This window comes from Ranitomeya imitator, chromosome 4 (assembly GCF_032444005.1).
Source record: "Ranitomeya imitator isolate aRanImi1 chromosome 4, aRanImi1.pri, whole genome shotgun sequence".
Lineage (NCBI taxonomy): Eukaryota > Metazoa > Chordata > Amphibia > Anura > Dendrobatidae > Ranitomeya > Ranitomeya imitator.
In genome coordinates, this window is record NC_091285.1 from 432,988,374 (window position 1) to 433,012,937 (window position 24,564).

A 24,564-nucleotide genomic window follows, 5' to 3' on the forward strand; every position below is an offset into this window, starting at 1 on the left:
TAATGGTGTGCTGCCTCCGTCATTTGGATATATATATATATATATATATATATATATATACAGTGGGGCATAAAAGTATTTAGTCAGTCAGCAATAGTGCAAGTTCCACCACTTAAAAAGATGAGAGGCGTCTGTAATTTACATCATAGGTAGACCTCAACTATGGGAGACAAACTGAGAAAAAAAAATCCAGAAAATCACATTGTCTGTTTTTTAACATTTTATTTGCATATTATGGTGGAAAATAAGTATTTGGTCAGAAACAAAATTTCATCTCAATACTTTGTAATATATCCTTTGTTGGCAATGACAGAGGTCAAACGTTTTCTGTAAGTCTTCACAAGGTTGCCACACACTGTTGTTGGTATGTTGGCCCATTCCTCCATGCAGATCTCCTCTAGAGTAGTGATGTTTTTGGCTTTTCGCTTGGCAACACGGACTTTCAACTCCCTCCAAAGGTTTTCTATAGAGTTGAGATCTGGAGACTGGCTAGGCCACTCCAGGACCTTGAAATGGTTCTTACGAAGCCACTCCTTCGTTGCCCTGGCGGTGTGCTTTGGATCATTGTCATGTTGAAAGACCCAGCCACGTTTCATCTTCAATGCCCTTGCTGATGGAAGGAGGTTTGCACTCAAAATCTCACGATACATGGCCCCATTCATTCTTTCATGTACCCGGATCAGTCGTCCTGGCCCCTTTGCAGAGAAACAGCCCCAAAGCATGATGTTTCCACCACCATGCTTTACAGTAGGTATGGTGTTTGATGGATGCAACTCAGTATTCTTTTTCCACCAAACACGACAAGTTGTGTTTCTACCAAACAGTTCCAGTTTGGTTTCATCAGACCATAGGACATTCTCCCAAAACTCCTCTGGATCATCCAAATGCTCTCTAGCAAACTTCAGACGGGCCCGGACATGTACTGGCTTAAGCAGTGGGACACGTCTGGCACTGCAGGATCTGAGTCCATGGTGGCATAGTGTGTTACTTATGGCAGGCCTTGTTACATTGGTCCCAGCTCTCTGCAGTTCATTCACTAGGTCCCCCCGCGTGGTTCTGGGATTTTTGCTCACCGTTCTTGTGATCATTCTGACCCCACGGGGTGGGATTTTGCGTGGAGCCCCAGATCGAGGGAGATTATCAGTGGTCTTGTATGTCTTCCATTTTCTAATTATTGCTCCCACTGTTGATTTCTTCACTCCAAGCTGGTTGGCTATTGCAGATTCAGTTTTCCCAGCCTGGTGCAGGGCTACAATTTTGTTTCTGGTGTCCTTTGACAGCTCTTTGGTCTTCACCATAGTGGAGTTTGGAGTCAGACTGTTTGAGGATGTGCACAGGTGTCTTTTTATACTGATAACAAGTTTAAACAGGTGCCATTACTACAGGTAATGAGTGGAGGAAAGAGGAGACTCTTAAAGAAGAAGTTACAGGTCTGTGAGAGCCAGAAATCTTGATTGTTTGTTTCTGACCAAATACTTATTTTCCACCATAATATGCAAATAAAATGTTAAAAAAACAGACAATGTGATTTTCTGGATTTTTTTTCCTCAGTTTGTCTCCCATAGTTGAGGTCTACCTATGATGTAAATTACAGACGCCTCTCAACTTTTTAAGTGGTGGAACTTGCACTATTGCTGACTGACTAAATACTTTTTTGCCCCACTATATATATATACAGTGGGGCAAAAAAGTATTTAGTCAGTCAGCAATAGTGCAAGTTCCACCACTTAAAAAGTTGAGAGGCGTCTGTAATTTACATCATAGGTAGACCTCAACTATGGGAGACAAACTGAGGAAAAAAAATCCAGAAAATCACATTGTCTGGTTTTTTTAACATTTTATTTGCATATTATGGTGGAAAATAAGTATTTGGTCAGAAACAAAATTTCATCTCAATACTTTGTAATATATCCTTTGTTGGCAATGACAGAGGTCAAACGTTTTCTGTAAGTCTTCACAAGGTTGCCACACACTGTTGTTGGTATGTTGGCCCATTCCTCCATGCAGATCTCCTCTAGAGCAGTGATGTTTTTGGCTTTTCGCTTGGCAACACGGACTTTCAATTCCCTCCAAAGGTTTTCTATAGGGTTGAGATCTGGAGACTGGCTAGGCCACTCCAGAACCTTGAAAGGCTTCTTACAAAGCCACTCCTTCGTTGCCCTGGCGGTGTGCTTTGGATCATTGTCATGTTGAAAGACCCAGTCACGTTTCATCTTCAATGCCCTTGCTGATGGAAGGAGGTTTGCACTCAAAATCTCAAGATACATCGCCCCATTCATTCTTTCATGTACCCGGATCAGTCGTCCTGGCCCCTTTGCAGAGAAACAGCCCCAAAGCATGATGTTTCCACCACCATGCTTTACAGTAGGTATGGTGTTTGATGGATGCAACTCAGTATTCTTTTTCCTCCAAACATGACAAGTTGTGTTTCTACCAAACAGTTCCAGTTTGGTTTCATCAGACCATAGGACATTCTCCCAAAACTCCTCTGGATCATCCAAATGCTCTCTAGCAAACTTCAGACGGGCCCGGACATGTACTGGCTTAAGCAGTGGGACACGTCTGGCACTGCAGGATCTGAGTCCATGGTGGCGTAGTGTGTTACTTATGGTAGGCATTGTTACATTGGTCCCAGCTCTGTGCAGTTCATTCACTAGGTCCCCCCGCGTGGTTCTGGGATTTTTGCTCACCGTTCTTGTGATCATTCTGACCCCACGGGGTGGGATTTTGCGTGGAGCCCCAGATCGAGGGAGATTATCAGTGGTCTTGTATGTCTTCCATTTTCTAATTATTGCTCCCACTGTTGATTTCTTCACTCCAAGCTGGTTGGCTATTGCAGATTCATTACTTTAGCAAAACAAAAGTCCAAACGTAACGTTCTAGACGCCTCTGACCAATATTAATACACAAAACAGCAAAGCCAGCCACAAAATTTTAAAACTTAACATTTAATATGTATACTTCTAAAACAATATCTTATGTTTAAAATTATAATTAGGTGCTCATGCGTACCAGTGCACTAGACAAAAAATAGTTTGATCTCACCAAACGCCGTTTCTCTCCTTCTTATAGATTTCTGTGCTTTTTCAGAGCACGGCGTAGGGGAGAGACAAGTAAACCTTTTCCCCTCAAGGGGGAGACGAAGGGGAGGGGGTGGGGGTTGAAACCTATCTCCCCTGTCGTGCCCCGTGTATAAGTCTCCCGCCCTGACAAGGGCAGTTCCCAAGTTTGAGCCTGTTTAAATGAAGCCCATTGGAAAATATAGCCACCCTGGATAATGTATCGTCTTATACTTCCTTTTTTCTTCCCGACGCGTTTCCCTCCCCGTTATGGGGGTTCATCAGGGGATTGAAAGAATGTCCAGGTTCATGAAGGTATTCTGCAGTGGCAGACAAAACCTCATCTAGTAGTATCCTCCATCTAGCAGACTGCTTGACCCTCACATGGAGGATACTACTAGATGAGGTTTTGTCTGCCACTGCAGAATACCTTCATGAACCTGGACATTCTTTCAATCCCCTGATGAACCCCCATAACGGGGAGGGAAACGCGTCGGGAAGAAAAAAGGAAGTATAAGACGATACATTATCCAGGGTGGCTATATTTTCCAATGGGCTTCATTTAAACAGGCTCAAACTTGGGAACTGCCCTTGTCAGGGCGGGAGACTTATACACGGGGCACGACAGGGGAGATAGGTTTCAACCCCCACCCCCTCCCCTTCGTCTCCCCCTTGAGGGGAAAAGGTTTACTTGTCTCTCCCCTACGCCGTGCTCTGAAAAAGCACAGAAATCTATAAGAAGGAGAGAAACGGCGTTTGGTGAGATCAAACTATTTTTTGTCTAGTGCACTGGTACGCATGAGCACCTAATTATAATTTTAAACATAAGATATTGTTTTAGAAGTATACATATTAAATGTTAAGTTTTAAAATTTAGTGGCTGGCTTTGCTGTTTTGTCTATTGCAGATTCAGTCTTCCCAGCCTGGTGCAGGGCTACAATTTTGTTTCTGGTGTCCTTTGACAGCTCTTTGGTCTTCACCATAGTGGAGTTTGGAGTCAGACTGTTTGAGGGTGTGCACAGGTGTCTTTTTATACTGATAACAAGTTTAAACAGGTGCCATTACTACAGGTAATGAGTGGAGGAAAGAGGAGACTCTTAAAGAAGAAGTTACAGGTCTGTGAGAGCCAGAAATCTTGATTGTTTGTTTCTGACCAAATACTTATTTTCCACCATAATATGCAAATAAATTGTTAAAAAAACAGACAATGTGATTTTCTGGATTTTTTTTTCTCAGTTTGTCTCCCATAGTTGAGGTCTACCTATGATGTAAATTACAGACGCCTCTCATCTTTTTAAGTGGTGGAACTTGCACTATTGCTGACTGACTAAATACTTTTTTGCCCCACTGTATATATTACTGTACATATTAGACCGATTCTAACGCATCGGGTATTCTAGAATATGTATGTAGTTTATTTATGAAGATTTTAGAATAATACATTGAATACACAGGATTTATCCGGCCTGGCGCAACCAATTAGCGAAGCGTGGTTCAAATCCCGTGCCAATTCGCGGCCGGACTGCGCCTGTTGCAGATTGTTCGCGGCCGGCCATGTAGTATATAGCACAGCCCACGGAGTATATAACACAGCCACGAAGTATATAGTATATAACAGCCCACGGAGTATATAGCACAGCCATGTAGTATATAACACAGCCCACATGGCATATATAAAACAGCCACGTAGTTTATAACAGCCCACGTAGCATATAACACAGCTCACATAGTATATAACAGCCCACGCACACAGTATATAACACAGCCCACGTAATGTATAACACAGCCCACATAGTGTATAACACAGCCCACGTAGTGTATAGCAGCCCACGTAGTGTATAGCACAGCCCATTTAGTATATTGCACAGCCCACGTAGTATATAGCAACGTGGGCACCATATCCCTGTTAAAAAAAAGAATCAAAATAAAAAATAGTTATATACTCACCTTCTGTTGGCCCCCGGATCCAGGCGAAGCGTTTACCGAGGCTCCTTGCGCGCTCCGGTCCCAAGAGTCCATTGCGGTCTCGCGAGATGACGTAGCGGTCTCGCGAGACCGCTAGGTCATCATCTCGCGAGATCGCAATGCGTGGAGTGGTCACCGGAGTGTCGCGAGGAGCGGGAAAGGCCTGTTCTGGATCAGAGGGGCCGATGGAAGGTGAGTATATAACTATTTTTTTATTATTATTTTTAACAGATCTTTTTACTATTGATGCTGCATAGGCAGCATCAATAGTAAAAAGTTGGTCACACAGGGTTAATAGTAGTGTTAACCGAGTGCGTTACACCGCGGCATAACGCGGTCCGTTAATGCTGCCATTAACCCTGTGTGAGCGCTGACTGGAGGGGAGTATGGAGGGGGCACTGACAGCGGATAGTAGGGATGCGGCCATTTTGCCGCTGAACTGTGCCCATCGCTGATTGGTTGTGGCTCTTTTGCTGCGACCAATCAGTGACTTGGGATTTCCGTTACAGACAGACAGAAAGATGGAAGTGACCCTTAGACAATTATATAGTAGATATAATACTGCTCAAAAAAGTAAAGGGGAACACTCAAATAACACATCCTAGATCTGGATGAATGAAATATTCTCATTGAATATGTTGTTTTGTATGAAGTTGAATGTGCTGAAAACAAAATCACACAAAAATCATCAATGGAAATCAAATTTATTAACCAATGTAGGCCTGGATTTGGAACGATACTCAAAATCAAAGTGGAAAATCAAATTACAGGCTGATCCAACTTCAGTGGAAATGCCTTAAAATAAGGAAATGATGCTCAGTAGTGTGTGTGTGTGGCCTCCATGTGCCTGTATGACCTCCCTACAATGCCTGGGCATGCTCCTGATGAGGCAGCGGATGGTCTCCTGAGGGATCTCCTCCCAGATCTGGACTAAAGCATCCACCAACTCCTGGACAGTCTGTGGTGCAACGTGACGTTGCTGGATGGTGCGAGACATGATGTCCCAGATGTGTTCAATCGGATTCAGGTCTGGGGAATGGGCAGGCCTGTCCATAGCTTCAATGCCTTCATCTTTAAGGAAATGCTGACACACTGCAGCCACATGAGGTCTGGCATTGTCCTACATTAGGAGGAACCCAAAGCCAACCGCACCAGCATATGGTCTCACAAGGGGTCTGAGGATCACATCTCGGTACCTAATGGCAGTCAGGCTACCTCTGGCGAGCACGTGGAGGGCTGTGCGGCTCTCCAAAGACATGCCACCCCACACCATTACTGATCCACTGCCAAACCGGTCATGCTAGGGATGTTGCAGGCAGCAAATCGCTCTCCACGGCATCTCCAAACTCTGTCACATCTGTCACATGTGCTCAGTGTGAACCTACTATCATCTGTGAAGAGCACAGGGTGCCAGTGGCGAATTTGTCAATCCTGGTGTTCTGTGGCAAATGCCAAGCGTCCTGCACGGTGTTGGGCTGTGAGCACAACCCCCCATCTGTGGACGTCGGGCACTCAGACCATCCTCATGGAGTCGGTTTCTAACCGTTTGTGCAGACACACGCACATTTGTGGCCTGCTGGAGGTCATTTTGCAGGGCTCTGGCAGTGCTCCTCCTGTTCCGCCTTGCACAAAGGCTGAGGTAGCGGTCCTGCTGCTGGGTTGTTGCCCTCCTACGGCCCCCTCCACGCCTCCTGATGTACTGGCCTGTCTCCTGGTAGCGCCTCCAGCCTCTGGACACTATGCTGACAGACAAACCTTGCCACAGCTCGCATTGATGTGCCATCCTGGAAAAGCTGCACTACCTGAGCCACTTGTGTGGGCTGTAGAGTCAGTCTCATGCTACCACAAGTGTGGAAGCACAACCAACATTCAAAAGTGACCAAAACATCAGCCAGAAAGCATTGGTACTGAGATGTAGTCTGTGGCCCCCACCTGCAGAACCACTCCTTTATAGGGGGTGTCTGGATAATTGCCAATAATTGCCATCTGTTGTCTATTCCATTTGCAAAACAGCATATGAAATTGATTGTCAAACAGTGCAGATTAAACCAAAAGCATTTGTGAGCACAGGAGGAGGACAGGGCAGTGTGGTGAGTTTTGAATTACTCTTTTACCACATTTTTACAAGATAGCTAACGTAACAATAAAGCTCCAGGACATTTCATATATATATTTGTTGGTAATCACATAAGGCTTGTGATAGTGTCAATATTGCTTCTTAGGGCTGTCAGTTTTCGTGTGAACTTAGCCAGTGTTCATCAATGAGGCTGTTCAGATAACTGATTCTTTTCAATGAATCGATTGCATGAGTTTTACATATTATCTGTGTTAGCAAAATTATTTTTTACAAATGGTGAACGAAAATCATAGTTTAACTTTACATCACCTTCCTTTCCAATTGTTCACAGAGTGATGTGAGGTATAAAAAAATAACTAACACTTTCCCTTGCTTTTGTCATTTCAAGTCCAATAGTTTGCTATGCGCCTGATCCAAGGATTCCAAATGTCGGTTCCCCTTCCACTTGCAGGGACGTCAGCTTGAAAACCACCACCATGGCCGTTGGGCAGCATTTCCTGCTCTGGCTCCCGGAAGAACCTGCAATCTCTGAAGAAACAGGTTTTGAAGGAAATCCCAAGCAGTGCCATGGACTTCTTTATCAGGGCACACTTCACTATGAAATTCTGGCCCATCAGTTTCCCTCTGATTGGGCTAAAGTGGCATTTTGATGTCCCACTTTGGGGGAGAGGCCCTTGGTAACCATCTTCTGAGAGGTTTTATTCTGAGGGATTAAGGACGAACTGTCAGGAGGAGACATAACTGCTACTCTTGATGACCTAATTTCCCTGGCTATACAGATCGATCTCAGGTTCCAGGAATGAAATAGAGAGGCAACACCTGAGAGGAGTCTGAGTTGCCTGGTCCATCCTTCCTATGACCGCTCATTCCCAAACCTTCTGCGGCATCTGACTCTCCTGAACCTATTGAGGTTGACTGTGTTAAGATGACTGCGCAATGGGAGGAACACTATCGTGCCAAGGGGTTATGCTTCTACTGTGATATTACGGAATATCTTATCCGTTCTTGCCCCAAGAAGTCTGGAAACTCTCAAGCCTACTGTCTTTAGGAGAGCCTACCCTGGGCGAGAGTAATTCCTCTCCACCATTGACTCTGGCTGTATCCATGTCATGTGGAGTTACCTGGTTCATTGAGACAGCCCACCAAGATTCTGCTCCGGCTGGAAACTTCATGCAGCAAGCCATGGTAGAACGGTACCAGATTGCCACCCAAAGCCTCAAGAGTCCTTTGATCATGTCTCATGTTCCATCTCATAAGTTAGGTCCTCGCTTTATCGGTTCCTTCGAGGTCATCAAGCAAATCAACACCGCGTCCTACAAGTTGAGGTTTCCAGCCTTGTTACGTGTGTCTAATTCCATCCACGTATCTCTCCTCAAGTCAGTCATCTTGATCTTGAGCCACTTCTTCAAGGATCCTGGTTCACATTTGCACTAGTCTGCTCTGAGGATGTCTTTAACGTGAAGAGCATCTTGGCCATGAAGAAGGTGAGGGGTTAAACTTTTTTTTCCTGGTGGATAGGAAAGGATTTGGTATCGAAGAGAGATTGTAGGTGCCCATGGAGAGATTCCTCTCAAGTTTGGAGAGGAAGGGGCATAAGGATGGTGGCACTCTAATTCCAGCATCCCTGCATTGTCCCCCTTCTTCTCCCTGGCAGGGACTCCGACATGCTTACCACCACAGCCACTTGGCGACATCTCCGGCTCCTACCGCTGTTTCCAGGTTTCCGCACCCATCGCACAGGTTTCCCAGTAATGTGTGCTCCTCGCTTCTTAGAGGCAGTGCACGCACTCCGAAACTGTCCCCAGCCTATTGCTGGGTGGTATTAGGGACTGTAGGGTGCCTGAGCAACTTCAGTACCTAGTGTGTCTCTACTAGTCCATTGTTAAGTCCCTATTCCTGAATAAATTCTGTGATCCCGTATCAATACTTATCCATTGATCCTGAGCCCGTTCTGTCTGTACCCGAACATGTTCTGTCTGAACCGGCACCAGTATCCATGCTGCTAGTCATCCTTTTCTGCCTGATACTCTGTGTCCATACGTGTGTCCCTGACTTCTGGGGATAGCTGTTTCAGTACTGGAGACTGCCGTGGAGGGGTACCTGGTAGATACCTGCAAGTACAAGCCTAACCTCACCATCAGAGGCTCTAGTGAAGGACCAGATAGTCACTTAGTTACGCCCCTCCCGGGTAAGCCTAGCCCGTGGTGCAGTGGGTCCAAATCCACCTGCGTGACAGTATTGTCTGTGCCTCTCACCATAGATGAGATCACACTAATAGGACTGCCATTATTTTATGGTGTGAGATGCATACAGTAGGGGAAATTAAGGTCATGGAGTGGCCTAGCCAGTCTCCAGACCTTAATCCCATAGAAAACGTAAGGAGGGAGTTGAAGCTCCAAGTTGCCAAGCAACAGCCTCAATCTTAATGATTTAGAGAGGATCTGCAAAGAGGAGTGGACCAAAATTCCTCCTGACATGTGCGCAAACCTCATCATCAACTACAAAAAACGTCTGACTGCTGTGCTTGCCAACAAGGGTTTTGCCACCAAGCATTAAGTCTGGTTTGTCAGATGGATCAAATACTTCCCCCACTGTACGTCTCCCTCATATATAGGCACTTACTGTAGTTCTCACTACAATCCCTGCATCAATTGCAAAATGCAGTAGGAAGCAGTAAGGGAAGAACTTCTCAAAGGAGGCAAAAGTCTAAAGCAAAAGTTGCATATCATAATTTCTCCTGTAGATTACTTGAAATGTACTGTAGAATCTTTTAAATACCTTTTGGGCTTTCAGTAGAGAAAATAATGTACTCTAGATTAAAATTTCAATTTACAGATTTTTTTTTTAATTTAATCCCAGAAGATGATGACACCATATAAATAAGAATCTGCCCCCGTGTCTTTATAATCTATATATATAATCGTCTAAGGGGTACTTCCGTCTGTTTGTCTGTCACGGAAATCCCGCGTCGCTGATTGGTCATGGCCGGCCGCGACCAATCAGCGACAGGCTTAGTCTGGCCGCGAATTCGCCGTTCCCTACTCTCCTCAAGTCAGTGCCCCCTCCCTACTCCCCTCCAGTCAGTGCCAGTGTGTCGCCCCATCCCGAACCAACTTTTTACTATTGATACTGCCTATGCAGCATCAATAGTAAAAAGATATAATGTTAAAAATAATAAATAAAAAATTGTGCTATTCTCACCTTCCGCCGTCCACCGATGCATGTGATGCTGCCTCCAGCTTCCGTTCCCAGTGATACATTGTGAAATTACCCAGATGACTTAGCGGTCTCGTAATTTCGCAATGCATCACTGGGAACGGAAGCTGGCGGCAGCATCGCGCGCATCGGGACCGCTTCGGTGGACGCCGGAGGGTGAGTATATAACTATTTTTTATTTATTTTTTTTAACAGGGATATAGTGCTCACACCGCTATATAGTATGTGGGCTGTGTTATATACTGAGTGGGCTGTGTTATATATTACATGGACTGTGTTATATACTGCCTGGCTGCTATATACTACGTGGGCAGTGTTATATACTATATAGGCTGTGTTTTATACTGCGTGGGCTGTGATATATATTATGTGGGCTTTGTTATATACTGCCTGGCTGCTATATACTACGTGGGTTGTGTTATATACTGCATAGGCTGTGTTATATACTGTGTGGGCTGTGTTATTCACTGTGTGGGCTGTGTTATATACTGCATGAGCTGTGTTATATACTACGTGGGCTGTGTTATATACAGCTTGGCTGCTATATACTTTGTGGGCTGTGTTATATACTACGTGGCCTGTGTTATATACTTTGTGGGCTGTGTTATATACTACGTGGGCTGTGCTATATATTACGTGGGCTATGTTATATACTGCTTGGCTGCTATATACTACATGGCCTGCGTTATATACTATGTGGCCTGTGTTATATACTTTGTGGTCTGTGTTATATACTACGTGGGCTGTGCTATATATTACGTGGGCTATGTTATATACTGCTTGGCTGCTATATACTACTTGGGCAGTGTTATATACTGCGTGGGCTTTGTTATATACCACATGGCCTGTCTTATATACTACGTGGCCTGTGTTATATTCTGCGTGGGCTGTGCTATATATTACGTGGGCTGTGTTGTATACTACATGGGCTGTGTAATATACTACATGGCCTGTGTTATATACTACGTGGGCTGTGTTATATACTGCCTGGCTGCTATATACTACGTGGCCTGTGTTATATACTACGTGGCCTGTGTTATATACTATGTGGGCTGTTATATACTGCGTGGGCTGTGTTATATACTACGTGGGCTGTGTTATATACTGCCTGGCTGCTATATACTTCGTGGGCAATGTTATATACTGCGTGGGCTTTGTTATATACCACATGGTCTGTCTTATATACTACGTGGCCTGTATTATATTCTGCATGGGCTGTGCTATATATTACGTGGACTGTGCTATATATTACGTGGGCTGTGCTATATATTACGTGGGCTGTGTTATATACTACGTGGCTGCTATATACTATGTGGCTGTGCTATATACTACGTGGTTGTGCTATATACTACGTGGCTGTGCTATATACTGCGTGGCTGTCTGTGTTACATGGGCTGTGCTATATACTATGTGGCTGCTTTATACTATGTGGCTGTGATATATAGTACGTGGCTATGCTATATACTACGTGGCTGACTGTGTTATATACTACTTGGCTGTGTTATATACTGCGTGGCTGTGCTAAGCGTGACGTACATACATACATATTCTAGAATACCCGATGCATTAGAATCGGGCCACCATCTAGTTGTTCTATAATTCATTAGTTCTGCTCATAGTTTTGCTGTTTGCATTTGAACTTCTTCACTATTATTCATCATTAGCTAATTGTGTTAAATATTTTTTTTAGTATAAGTTATTTCAATTATTTTCTTTATGGATTTATTCAGTTTTTCTTCTTCCGATACAGTACATTGTGAAGTCACAGCTACAAAGTTTTAATAAGTAATGTAACAAAGAATTATACATATTAACTTCAATTTAAGCTACAGCTTAGCTGAACGTATTTCATTACTAAGGAGGAGCCTTGATCAATACCTTGCTCTATTGCATCATTAGTGCTGAGCCCTTCCTGCAGGCTTGGGGATCCAATAAATTCACCCTATCTTCTGGCCTGGAAGGCACAAGGAGGCAGATGGGAAGCAGTCATATAAATCAGCAGTCATGCCTTGCTGTGTCAGATCTAATATACACTGTGTGGACTGTGTAATGTCTGGGATGTAGTCATGTAGCCAATTCACATTCAATGTGACAGCCAAAGATATATACACCTAATGGCAGCCCATTATGTGTATCATCCGTTATACTAATGTACTTCCATTGACAGCTGCACCATATCTGGCTAATTCGCTCACACTCTACCTCTCTGTATGTTATATTAATGCGCTCACACTTATACTACTTGCTGTCTTATTTTAAGTGGATAATACATTATTTTATGGTTATTTTTATGGGACCACAGTAGATAATTAAAATGAAGCATTTCCTTAACAAAGGAGGTAAATTATTAAAGAGCTATGTTCAAGAAGTTATATAGAAATAGGCCTAATAAATATCTCACACTATAAAATTAGATTGTTTTAGCATTTCTATGTTCATTTTATGGTAAAAAAAATGTATAATTTTGCTTAACAGGCGGTCTAGAAATGGTGAATTGCACTGATAGTACTGCAGAAGAATACATTTCATTCATGTAACACATACCGGTATATAGTCCTTCAGTAGACCTTAATATAGAAACTTAATGCTTATTTGTAGCCAGACATTTACTGAGGTCTGATGTTCATATTCTGTATGCCAGCAACATGAACTGAAGGAATGTAAGACGTTTATATAGCACCCTGCATACTATTTTTGCAAAGTAGCTTGAGCCCCGAAATAATAAAAAAAATCAGGTTTCACAGTTAATCATATTGTTTTATACAAGAGCGCTTTCTGAAAAATGCAGGAGAGGTGATATTGTAAATTAATGTGGTACTAGGGTAAACAGACCATCTGCATTGTGCATATGGTTTAGCACTCTCCTGGGTCCAAATATGCAGCTCTGTTATAATTGAAAATAAAGTCCTTCTTAGAATGCTGCAGTTTTTATGCTTTCTATTAGAGATTACCAGCTCTTATCACCTTCTGCCACCTCCAACTCAAAAATATCTCCAGAATCTGTCCTTTCCTGAACCCTAGATCTTCTAAAATGTGATTGCATGCCCTCATTAACACTATTGCCGGCACCCCTGTATGATCCATCTGTCTTTTCCCTTCATACAGTGAGGTCGACATACTTCCCTGGCCATGCACTGAGCTCCCTGTCTCCTGCTTCCTGGTCTGGGCACTTCGCATAGGCCTCCCAGCGGTGCAGGGCTGCTCTCCTGCTCTTATAGGGGAGGCATCCACATTTTCAAAATGGCTGGGAGGCACATTGTATAAAAGGCACCCTCCCCAGCATAGAAATGCCTGAGCAACCTCTGTAGCTCCTTGTTTAGTGTGAGTGCAACTTTGTCTTGCCAGGTCCCCCATCCTAGTATTTTTTGTATTTTAACTTCAACCTTGTGTGCACAGGGTCTGAACCTGAACCCCTGGCCCTTGTGTGCCATGGCCTGAACCTTAAACTGCATCTGGTAGTCCCTGTAACATGAAGCTGCGGTACCTGAACACTGAACGCCCACTTTGGTCTGCTTGGAGGAAGTGTTGATGGTGAGAAGCATCCTAATCATGAAAAAGTTGAAAGAAGTAACCTTTTTTCTAGTGGGGTGAAGAGAACATGCCCCTGATGAGAAGTTGTTGGAGTCCATAAAGAAGAGTATGGCTCCACTTTCTTTGAAGAGAGTCCTTGCAGGCTTGAAGAAGAGGGTGCATAAGGAGGGGTGGGTAGTGTAACACTATTGCCGACACCCCTGCATCATCCCTCATCCCCCTTCATGCAGGGACATCGCCATATTTACAGTCCCGGCCATGTAGGTAGCTCCTCATTTCTATCTTCCTAGTCTGTGCACGCCATACGGGCTTCCTGGTGGCGCATCTAGTTAGCCCGCTCCCCTATTCTTAAAAAAAGCAGTGCACACACTTTGAAATAGCCCTCAGTTAATGGCTGGGAGGCATCTTGTAGAAAAGGCACCCTCTCCAGTATGGAGATGCCTGAACAACCCCTGTAGTTCCTTGTTTAATGTGTGTGCAACTGTATCTTGCCAGGTCCCCCATCTTAGTATTCCTTGTATTTTAACGTCAACCTTGTGTGGCCATGGCCTGAACCTGAAACTACACCTGGCAGTCCCTGTAGCCTGAAGCCGCATCGGCAGTACCTAAACTCTGAAGCCACATGGGTGGTACCTGATCAATGAACTGTTCAATCAGTACTAGACCCTGTGCCTTGGTCAGTCCTGGTTAGTGTTCTAGAGTCCATGCTGTGTGAGCCTGTTCCTGTATCCAAATCCAGCCCCGTCTGTGACCCCGTGTCAGTATCCTTTCTGCCCAAGAATCACTGGGGTCAGCAGCTGCAGCATCGGGGACTGTCTAAGAGTGGTACCTGGTGGCTACCTGCAGCTCAGACCTGACTCCACCAACTGGAGCTCCAGTGAAAACTTAGCCACGCTCCTCCTAGGTAAGCCCAGCCCCGTGGCACAGTGGGTCCATGATCCACATTCACCACCTGCGTGACAATTTGTTTAGGCCATGGATCCAGAAGATCCCCATGGCACTTTGCACTCAGAATTATATCTGCAGTTGTTTTGCCAGTGAGAGCAGCTGGAAAAAAAATTGTTCTATCTACAGATGTTGGATGGTTGGAAGCGCCGATGTCAGCCTTAAATTTACGCTACTGAAGTTTAACCTGTCCTGTTTGATCTGCCCCATTATGATGGGTATCGGTAGTGAAGGGGATTCCTAGAGCATTGCATGCAGCACTATGAATTACTAGGCCAACAGTTTACCTATGATTGGGTTAAAGTGGGATTGCTTATGTTCTACTTAGTAGGAGATGCCTCAGCGTGGCTCAACATCACTGTGGCAGAGAGTGGATCCTGTGACCTTGAAATGTCTTTGGTGAGCCGATTCTTGAATCTTGTGCTACATATTCCCTTCCCAGCCTCAAAGAGCAGACCAGAGAGGTGATATGTGTCTGGAAACAGTCACATCTGTCTCTGTCCTTCCAGAGACCACCGGTACCCCAGCTTTTTTAAGCTGCTGTCTGTTCTGAATTCATGCACATTGACCCTGTTGGACTGGCTGAGCAGCAGCTGGTACTCAGTCATGACAAGTAATTGTGCTATGGCTGCGATTGTGTGGAATATCCTATCTGTCTTTGTAATGAGAAATCTGAAAAACTCCCAAGCCTTGGGTAGGAGAGGCTACCAAGGTGAGAGTATTCCCTCTTCACATAAGGCTCTGATTGTATCTGTATCATGTGGAGATGGTGGGAAATGTCTTGCTGCAAGCCGTGGAGAACCGGTATTAGATTCCCAACCGACATCTCCAGAATCCGGTGAAGATGTTGTTTGGCGATGGAATATCCCTATCCAAAAATAGTAAGGTAATTTCTGAGCAAGTAAAGCTCCAGATAGAAGACTTGCGTATGGAGAGGTTTGCCTTTTAGGTGCTGTCTGGTTTATTTCATTCACTTCTCTTATGTCTTCCGTGGCTACGTTCTAGTATGGCGGTCCGGTGAAGTGCTTCATTGGGAACTGTTGAGTCATGATATGTGTCTTGTCCCTGTGCATCCAGTTTGGCCACCACTGTCACCATCTTCTCTGCCAGATCTGCTACTTGCCGACTGTGTGCGGACATCTCTGAAAGAAGGGAAGCTGAGTCAATATCTCTACACAGTTCGATTGTTCCAATATCCTGTTCCCAGGAACCTCCCCGCCTCAAGGATGTATCTTTTTGGATACCCGTTTAAAGATTGACCCAGAGAAGGTATCTTCAGTTTTCAGGTGGTCGGATGACGAGAACATCAAGGAATCTTCCAAGTTTCTACTATCCACCAACCAAGAAGAAGAACTCTAGTTTGTTTACTGCAACCCCCGACCTACTGTCTCCTTCCCCATAATCCAGTAGAATGTTAGAACGCAAGGGCAGGGTCCTCTTCCCTCTGTACTAGTCTGTCATTGTTAGTGTGTTTACTGTAAGTGATATTTGTATTTTGTTGTAACCCCTTCTCATGTACAGCGCCATGGAATCAATGGTGCTATATAGATAAATAATAATAAAATCTTCCAGGCTGGTAGCTGGTCTCATCGGGCAGAGATAGACTTTGCAGTTCAAGGGTCCTGTTACTATGCCCGCTTCGGTCTGCTTGGAGGAAGTGTTGATGGTGAGAAGCATCCTAATCATGAAAAAGGTTAAAGAGGTAACCTTTCTTATAGTGGACTGGAGAGAACATGCCCCTGACGAGAAGTTGTGGGGGTCCATGAAGAAGAGTATGGCTCCACTTTCTCTGCAGGCTTGTAGAAGAGGATGTATAAGGGGGGTGGGTACAGTAATACTATTGCTGGCACCCCTGCATGATGACTCTTCCTCTTTCATACAGGGATGTCACCATATTTACAGCCCCGGCCATGTGGGGAGCTCCTCATATCCAGCTTACACACCACACAGTCTTCCTGGCGGCGCGCCTAGTTAGCCCACTCCCCTATTCTTAAAGGGGCAGCACACATATTTTGAAATAACCCCCAGCCAATACCTGGGAGGCATCTTATATAAAAGACAACCTCCCCAGTAGGGACGTACCTGAGCAACCCCTGTAGTTCCTTGTATAGTGTATGCAACTGTATGCTGCCAGGTCCCCAGTCCTAGTATCCCTTGTAGTTGAATGTGAGCCTGATCCCGTGGTCATTGTGTGGCCAGCGCCTGAACCTGAAACCACACCAGGCAGTTCCAGTAGCCTGAAGCCGCATCGGCGGTACCAGAATCCCGCAGCCCCATCATCGGTACCTGAAGTGACACTGGCGGTACCTGATCCCAGGAACTGTTCCATCAGTAGTAGATCCTGCACCTGTGTCAGTCCTGGTTAGTGTTCCAGAGTCCATACTGTCCATACTGTCAGAGCCTGTTCCAGTATCTGAATCCCAGTCTGTGACTCCGTACAAGTATCGGTTCTGCCCGAGGATCCAGAACCTGTGTAGTCTGAACAGAGTATGAACCCTTTCCTGCCAGTCACTTTGAGACCATTCTGTGTCGGCGTGGCTGTGTCAGCTGCAGTACCGGCGACTGCTTAGGAGTGGTACATGGCTGCTTCCTGCAGTTCAAGCCTGACTCCACCATCCACCATCAGGAGCTCCAGTGAAAACCAGTTAGCCGCTTGGCTACACTCATCCTAGGTAAGCCTGGCTCTGTAGCCCAGTGGGTCCATGAACCAGGTGCACCACCTGTGTGCGTGACACCATCATTATCTCCCACCTCGACTACTGCAATATCCTTCTCTGTGGCCTTCCTGCTTGCAGCCTTACACCTCTCCAGCCCATCCTTAAAGGGAACCTGTCACCCCCAAAATCGAAGGTGAACTAAGCCCATCAGCATCAGGGGCTTATCTACAGCATTCTGGAATGCTGTAGATAAGCCCCCGATGTATCCTAAAAGATGAGAAAAAGAGGTTAGATTATACGGCGCAGGCGTACTTTGCCCTGTTGACCTTTCCCGGCGCCTGTACACTGCAGTACTTTGCTCTGCCCTCAACAGGGCAGACAAAGTACGCCGGAGCTGTAGCATGAAGACAAGAAGAGGACATCATCGTAAGAAGATAGGAGGCCCTGGACCGGACCGCGATGCCCATCGGATCGGACCTCCCACCCAGGTGAGTATAATCTAACCTCTTTTTCTCATCTTTTAGGATACATCGGGGGCTTATCTACAGCATTCCAGAATGCTGTAGATAAGCCCCTGATGCTGGTGGGCTTAACTCACCTTCGATTTTGGGAGTGCCAGGTTCCCTTTAACTCTGCTGCCTGACTAATCCACTTCTTTTCTTGCTACTCCTCTGCTTCTCTTCTCTGCAAATCCCTTATTATTATTATTTGTTATTATAGCGCCATTTATTCCATGGCGCTTTACATGTGAGGAGGGGTATACATAATAAAAACAGGTACAATGATCTTGAACAATATAAGTCACAACTGGTACAGGAGGAGAGAGGACCCTGCCCGCGATGGCTCACAATCCATTCATTAGCTTCCAATTCTCCAACATATCGAGTTAAAACTACTAACATTGACCTTCAAAGGACTTTCATTCTGACTTCTCCATATATCTCCAAACTACTCTCCCGATATCTTCCCACACATAATTTCTGGTCGTACCTCGTTCTCTCATCCATACTTCTTCACCCAATTGCCTCCAAGGCTTCTTACGAGTATCCCCCGTCCTCTAATTCTGAGCCCCAACACGTTCAATAATCCACCACTTTCGGAACTGTCAGACGGAACATGAAAATCCATTTCTTCAAGAAAGCTTTACAGCCTGCAATGACTATGTCGCCTCCTCATCATCATCGAAGCTGCCGCAAACCCCCAAACTATTGTCTCCTTCCCCATCATCTGGTAGACTTGAAACCTGCAAGGGCAGAGCCCTCTACGCTCTGTTCCAGTCTGTCATCGTTAGTTTGTTCATTGTAATTTATTTGAAATTTGTATGTAACCCCTTCTAATGTACAGCACTATGGAATCAATATTACTTTAAAAATAAATAATAAAATAATTAATTAATAATAACAATAATAATAGAAAAAAATAAATCAATAAATGGATTCTCCAGAACCTGAATTTTTTTAGATTTGATTATTTTTAGGTCCCGAGATGGTACAAAAAAAAATTAAAATATTATACTTACCTCGCTCCTCTTCCTTCTTCAGAGCCTCTGGTGCTGACTATGTCTCAAGTGATGTCATGACTTTGCATGAGGTCTAGTGGTTGTCTGAGTGTGAAAAAAGGCTGAAGACCAAAGCGAAGCCTGGAACTAAAGGGAGGAAGCAAGCCAGCAGACAACTGGAGAGGGAGTCAACTTTGAGCAAATTAAGTAAATCAAATGTCATATTTCCTCATTTCTACTGACTATACATTTGAGATAGCTGTTATCTGGGCCCATTCAGATAGATATTTCTCTACATCTTGCAATAAGCATGTATACAAAGTATGCGTATATTAATAGGGAGAAGGAAATGAACCCCTGCTACATTTTGCTTGCAGAGGGTAATCTATGGGAGCAAAAATAGAAATATGCTTACTATCAAAGTTTATAGTGGGTTTCATTACCAGTCTTCTACATGTCCACAACTAGGCCACAGTCAACGTGTGATTTTAGTGACGTGTCACATGGCTGCATCTTTTAGTAGCCACATTAAATTCACTTGAATGAAACATTGCTGTGAGTGTCACTACAGTCTGCAGTCAATGAATGGCACAGCAATCTGATGACATTACTATAGACTGTTTGTGAGAAAACCTTTTTAACATAGTAATCCAAGTACTCTACTTCTCCATACACCCAGAAGTAAATTACATCTTTCTGATTTTAATGGGTAATTGCAGGCTTCACTAATTTTATTACTAAACTCTACAACAGACAGCAAGTGATTTAACATTCAACAGTTAAAACTTTTAAAACTGTACTTGGTGCTTTGGCAGTGGTCACACTTATGTCCTCAGTGCTTGAGCTGTCCCCAACCACTTGAGCAGTCAACTTCCCATGTTATCAAGGCCTATAAATCCACTCATACTTACAGCTTCATTCCCCAAATTGCAAACATGTTATCAAAAAAATAGCTTAGTCATTTGCGGTTTGAAGCTGGATTTTACTAATTTACATTTGTTAACAGCATTTGCTATCTATACATGAACAACTGTACAAAAATCTGATGTAGAGGCAAAAAATTTCAAAATGCAGTGCAATGCTGGCCTGGGAGACTTGGCAGGTTTAGGGAATTAGATGATGCTACTGTCTTTAGCCATTTCCCTCAGTAAGACGTCGGGGGAAGAAGAAAAAGAGGTTGAAAGTGCTCACGATTGGGCATCATTGGAAATCTGAATGAACAAAGTTCTTGCCTTTTTATCAAGGAACAGGAAAAGTTTTGTTCCCAACCATTTCTAAAATATCGTTTTTCAAGTCCATGTATTTGGATTCCCCTTCGAGCATGGAGATCACCAGTCTGTTGTACTGTTCAACATTTACATTTTCTGTTAATATAGATTTTATATTGGACTTAAGAACCTGCTACGTGTACAGTATTTGAGACGAGAATCTACCTTGCATTTTCTGCCATCCACAGTCTCCTCATCATATTCTTCTCCAACTGTAAATTGGATCTCTGTTGTTCTGACTGTGGTGGATGTTTTAATATAAAACCGGTCCCCATTCTGACGGATTTCTACGTGAGGCTTTGAAGCTGCAGCCACTGCTACCTTCCTGAGCATTGCGTTCACACCTATACAACAGCAATTGAACAAGTAAGTATTAAACTATTCTCACTCACTCAACTTAGAAAGAAAACTTTTCACATAGTTTTTTCATTACTTAGAGTGTTAACTGTTGAAAATTTTATATTGTAAGAAAATGTATAAAAAATATACATATTGTATTAAAATTGATCAGCTTTTAGTTGCCCCTACCATAAGTGATTACAATGTACAGCAATTATAGTAAGTGAATTCACAACGTTGATTTCTACAATGGCCATGAATCAGCCCCTTAAGTACATGCTACAGTGAAAATGGTGTAATAGTACGCAGACCATTTATGAAGCCAATTAATACTTTTCCAACCAGTCCTTGTATAAATGATAAAGGTGGAATTATCTGAAATCTTGTACATCATGTCTTTACATTTTTAGCAGATATGCACCAAATTGTGTAGGTTGTTCTAGAAATTATTAGTACATGACAACTTTTAGTATTAATACATGACAACTTTTAGTATTAGTAAATTACTAAATTACATATTTTTCTATTTGAAACCTCAGTATTGTTTGCCTTTTTAGAACCATCTAGAACAAATGTAATTTTGGATTTACTTTTCTTACTAGTAGTTTGTTAGATATTACCCAGTAACAGTAGCTGTGAAGCATATTAGGATGCTGATGGAATTCTTGGCCAAACTTAGCACAACTTATGTTTCGTGGTGGAGTTTAAGATGGGGGTTTCTTAACCTCTGCAGTAACAAAAATACATTGGCTGCTGGATATGGTAAAAAGCTCAGTCAAAGGCCTCATATGCATAATAATGATTGTTTATGACGTAACCAGAAAAGACTATAATTAAGATTATTATTATGTATGTGTTGCCAAAATGATTAAGTATAAAAACATATTACTGGCAGTAACCGTGATGAAAATGTGGTTAATTTTTTTTTCTAGTCTTTATTCATTTCTTGCATATCGGTACTTATATGATCTGTGAGCCATCAGGAATTATTATTATTTTTATTGCAAATCTAGAAATGTCATTGTGTTGAAAAAGTTATACTGACACAACTTGCTGTACTCTGCAATTCAAATTACTTGCACAAAGATACAAATAATGCATTTTAGTTTATACATTACTGCATTGTAATTTTTCTTTATATAGATCTAGTGTATTTCTTAAAGATGAGCAATTCAAAAACAAAGAGGGTTTGGGTGATCTGGGTCAAATGTAATGACTGCCTCTCAAAAGAAGGGGACTATGAATATACAGCAGTTACCAAAGTAATATTATTTTTATGCTGAAAATCCATGAAATCTTACAAATCTCTAGCTGAAGTTATTGCTAGAGTGACAGGGCATGAAATACACTCAGTCTGACAAGAGCTTAGTCAGAGGCACAAGCATTAATTCTCTTGAGCAACACCTACGTCAGTCTTAAGTAAGTCTTCCAGTCTGTCACCAGAATCATGTGCTCCCGAATGGTGAAATCTCTGGATATATTGTTTAAAAATATCCAGACTATCATATTTATATATTTTTTATATTTTAGAGCAGATCATTTTTATGTTTTTATATATGTATGGTCATTTCAGTCACAACTCGTGTAATGTTTTGTGCCTGTATCAGTATTGTCAATGCACTGCATTTCTCAGCCATTGTTTTATGCCTTGATTCTTTTCAAATACAGTATTACAAAATAACCTGCCCATTTAATAAAAAAATAAAACAAATTAGAAAGACTCAATTCTCAAATCACTTGATAAATTGCAGCAGATCTACTTTTTATAATTCTGCCAGATTCACAACAATCCCATCGTTAAACCATATAATCATGTATTGTTAAAACTATTGTCCATCCAGTACATATAGTGATTTTTTTCCCTTGGATTTGTATATTGATTATGTAATCTACCTGTGGATATTTTCCTATTGTTAAATTTCATGGAATCAACTTGTTTTTTTTTTCCAATCAAATTTCTCCATTACATAGACACATGTGGTAGAGCTCAATTTGCTTATTTTTTCTGCAAAGTAATTAATTTCATAGCCATCTCATTAGATTTACCTGCAGTTTTATTTATGCTACTCCTGCCTATATATATATAAATATGAAAGACCAAAAACATATATATTACATAATAACAAAATAATATTAATCATGAAATGTATTCAGTATTGACAGATATTCTTAAGTTGGTGCTTTATTATGTAAACTTATAATTGTATAAAGAATGCAAAAAATAATTTTGATAAATTAGTTGGTAGTATGATACTTTTCTGTATTAAATACAATAAACGTAGATTTATGTAGAATTGTTGTCCAAATATATAAAATCCTATATAATGTAACATTTTGGCATTAATGCAGGTAAATTGTATAACCATTTGCCGATCTTACCAAGAGCTTTTAGAAGTTCGTCAAAATTCTCACTGCTTTTCATTTTCCAAATTCCGGCAAAATTCGGCATGATGTATGTGTAAGTTCCACACAGACGTTGGCCGTAAACGGGGTAGAAATGAAGGAACTTGGGATGGTTCAATGTCAGAGGACGTTCTGATTCCAGCCAGACGTCTAAATGAGTCCTGTCTTATTCTCTCATGTGTTTCATCGTGATGGAGAAGAGAGTGGGTGCCCCTCCTTCTGCCCTCTCCAGTGCCCCCCTTCAGAAATGTTAGATTTTCATTAGAAATATAAGCACCTTACAAGGACATTTCTACAATGTCGAAATAATACAAATTATTCGGTCTGTGCTGCGGCTTCTGTGCTAAGGTCTAATGGATGAACGGCTAGAGTGGTTTTATTATCGGAAAGCATTCTTGCATTATATAAAGGAGTTTAGATTCTTGCCTAGAGCAGTGCATTCATAGCAATATTTCCTAACTAATGCTTTTAATATTTGACCGATTTTTTCTTGAGTATATAAAACCTTGCTTTTTGGAATAAATGAAAAGAAGGTAACAGAATAGTTCTGATTTTGATGGTAATAAATTTTTTATTAATTTACTACACATTAGCTAATTGTCAAAACTTTATCAATAATGTGTCTACCTACCTGTTTTAAAATTATGGTTAAAACGTCTCACTATACCAATTCAAGTTGAGTCATGAACGATACAGAGAAATCAGACAAACTGATACAAACCGAACCTTAATATGCCCCCAGCATTTGCACAGGATAGGAATTTTATTATGACTGCTGGGTAATCATTGTCAATACTAAACACTAAAATATGCTCCTCTAACTTCTCTAAGCCATTTTAGAATGTTGCCTGGTATAGAAATACAATGGTTAAGTCATTTAATTATCACACTAGGAACAATTGGTCTGAGCATCCTCCCTCAGGCAGTGGAACAGTTAATATATGTCACAGCTGCAGATTGGGTTTGATAGACTGTCCCAGCTGGTATATGGGTGTGAGACATTGGGGCCTAGATGTAGACATTAAGGTGTCATAAATCCAAGTCGCTCCTGGCAATAACGACATACACTCCTATAAATCTGCATAATATGACACTCCCATTATTATTTCCATGTGAGTTTTTTCAGCTGATTCTGAGTTGCCTGCTGAGAGTGGCATCAGCATTGGGTTAAGAGGTCAATTTCATGTAAGACAAAATCTGACTTAAAGGGGGCATGTCTGCTGTGACTTCATTAACTCTTTGTACTTTCTAAGTTATGGTGAGTAAGCCACATTCACCAGATGTGATATAATAAATTACAAATTTGTAAAGTACAAAGGCTGTCCTAATGGACTTCATCATGGTTCCTTAGACTAAAAGGTTGCGTAAGTGTAGAATTATGTAGCTTATAGCTCTTACTGTGTTTGCTTATAATATGCCTAGAAATGTATTTATCATTGTGTGGTTTATAATAAAAAATAATAAATATTAGTTCTAAACAAACTTCATCTCATCTGTGATACAAGAGGTGGGTTTCCAAAAACAGCAGAACACAGGTGCCTGAGCTGTTTGCATAACTCTAATAATAACTAATTTAGGAAAGGAAAAGGAAAGGAAACTAATATAG

General features: G+C 42.4%; 1 protein-coding gene across 1 annotated transcript in view; it reads right to left on the reverse strand.

Annotated features, from left to right (window-relative positions):
* Window positions 1-23,119, reverse strand: part of CRABP1 (cellular retinoic acid binding protein 1) — a 59,488-nt gene extending 36,369 nt beyond the window's left edge. The window contains exons 1-2 of the mRNA XM_069765562.1: window positions 22,935-23,119; window positions 20,382-20,560 (exon numbers count right to left, since the gene is read on the reverse strand). Coding sequence (XP_069621663.1) covers window positions 20,382-20,560; window positions 22,935-23,004 — 249 coding nt within the window. The 5' untranslated portion in view covers window positions 23,005-23,119. The remainder of the gene's footprint in view (window positions 1-20,381; window positions 20,561-22,934) is intronic.
* Window positions 23,120-24,564: the final 1,445 nt, after the last annotated feature.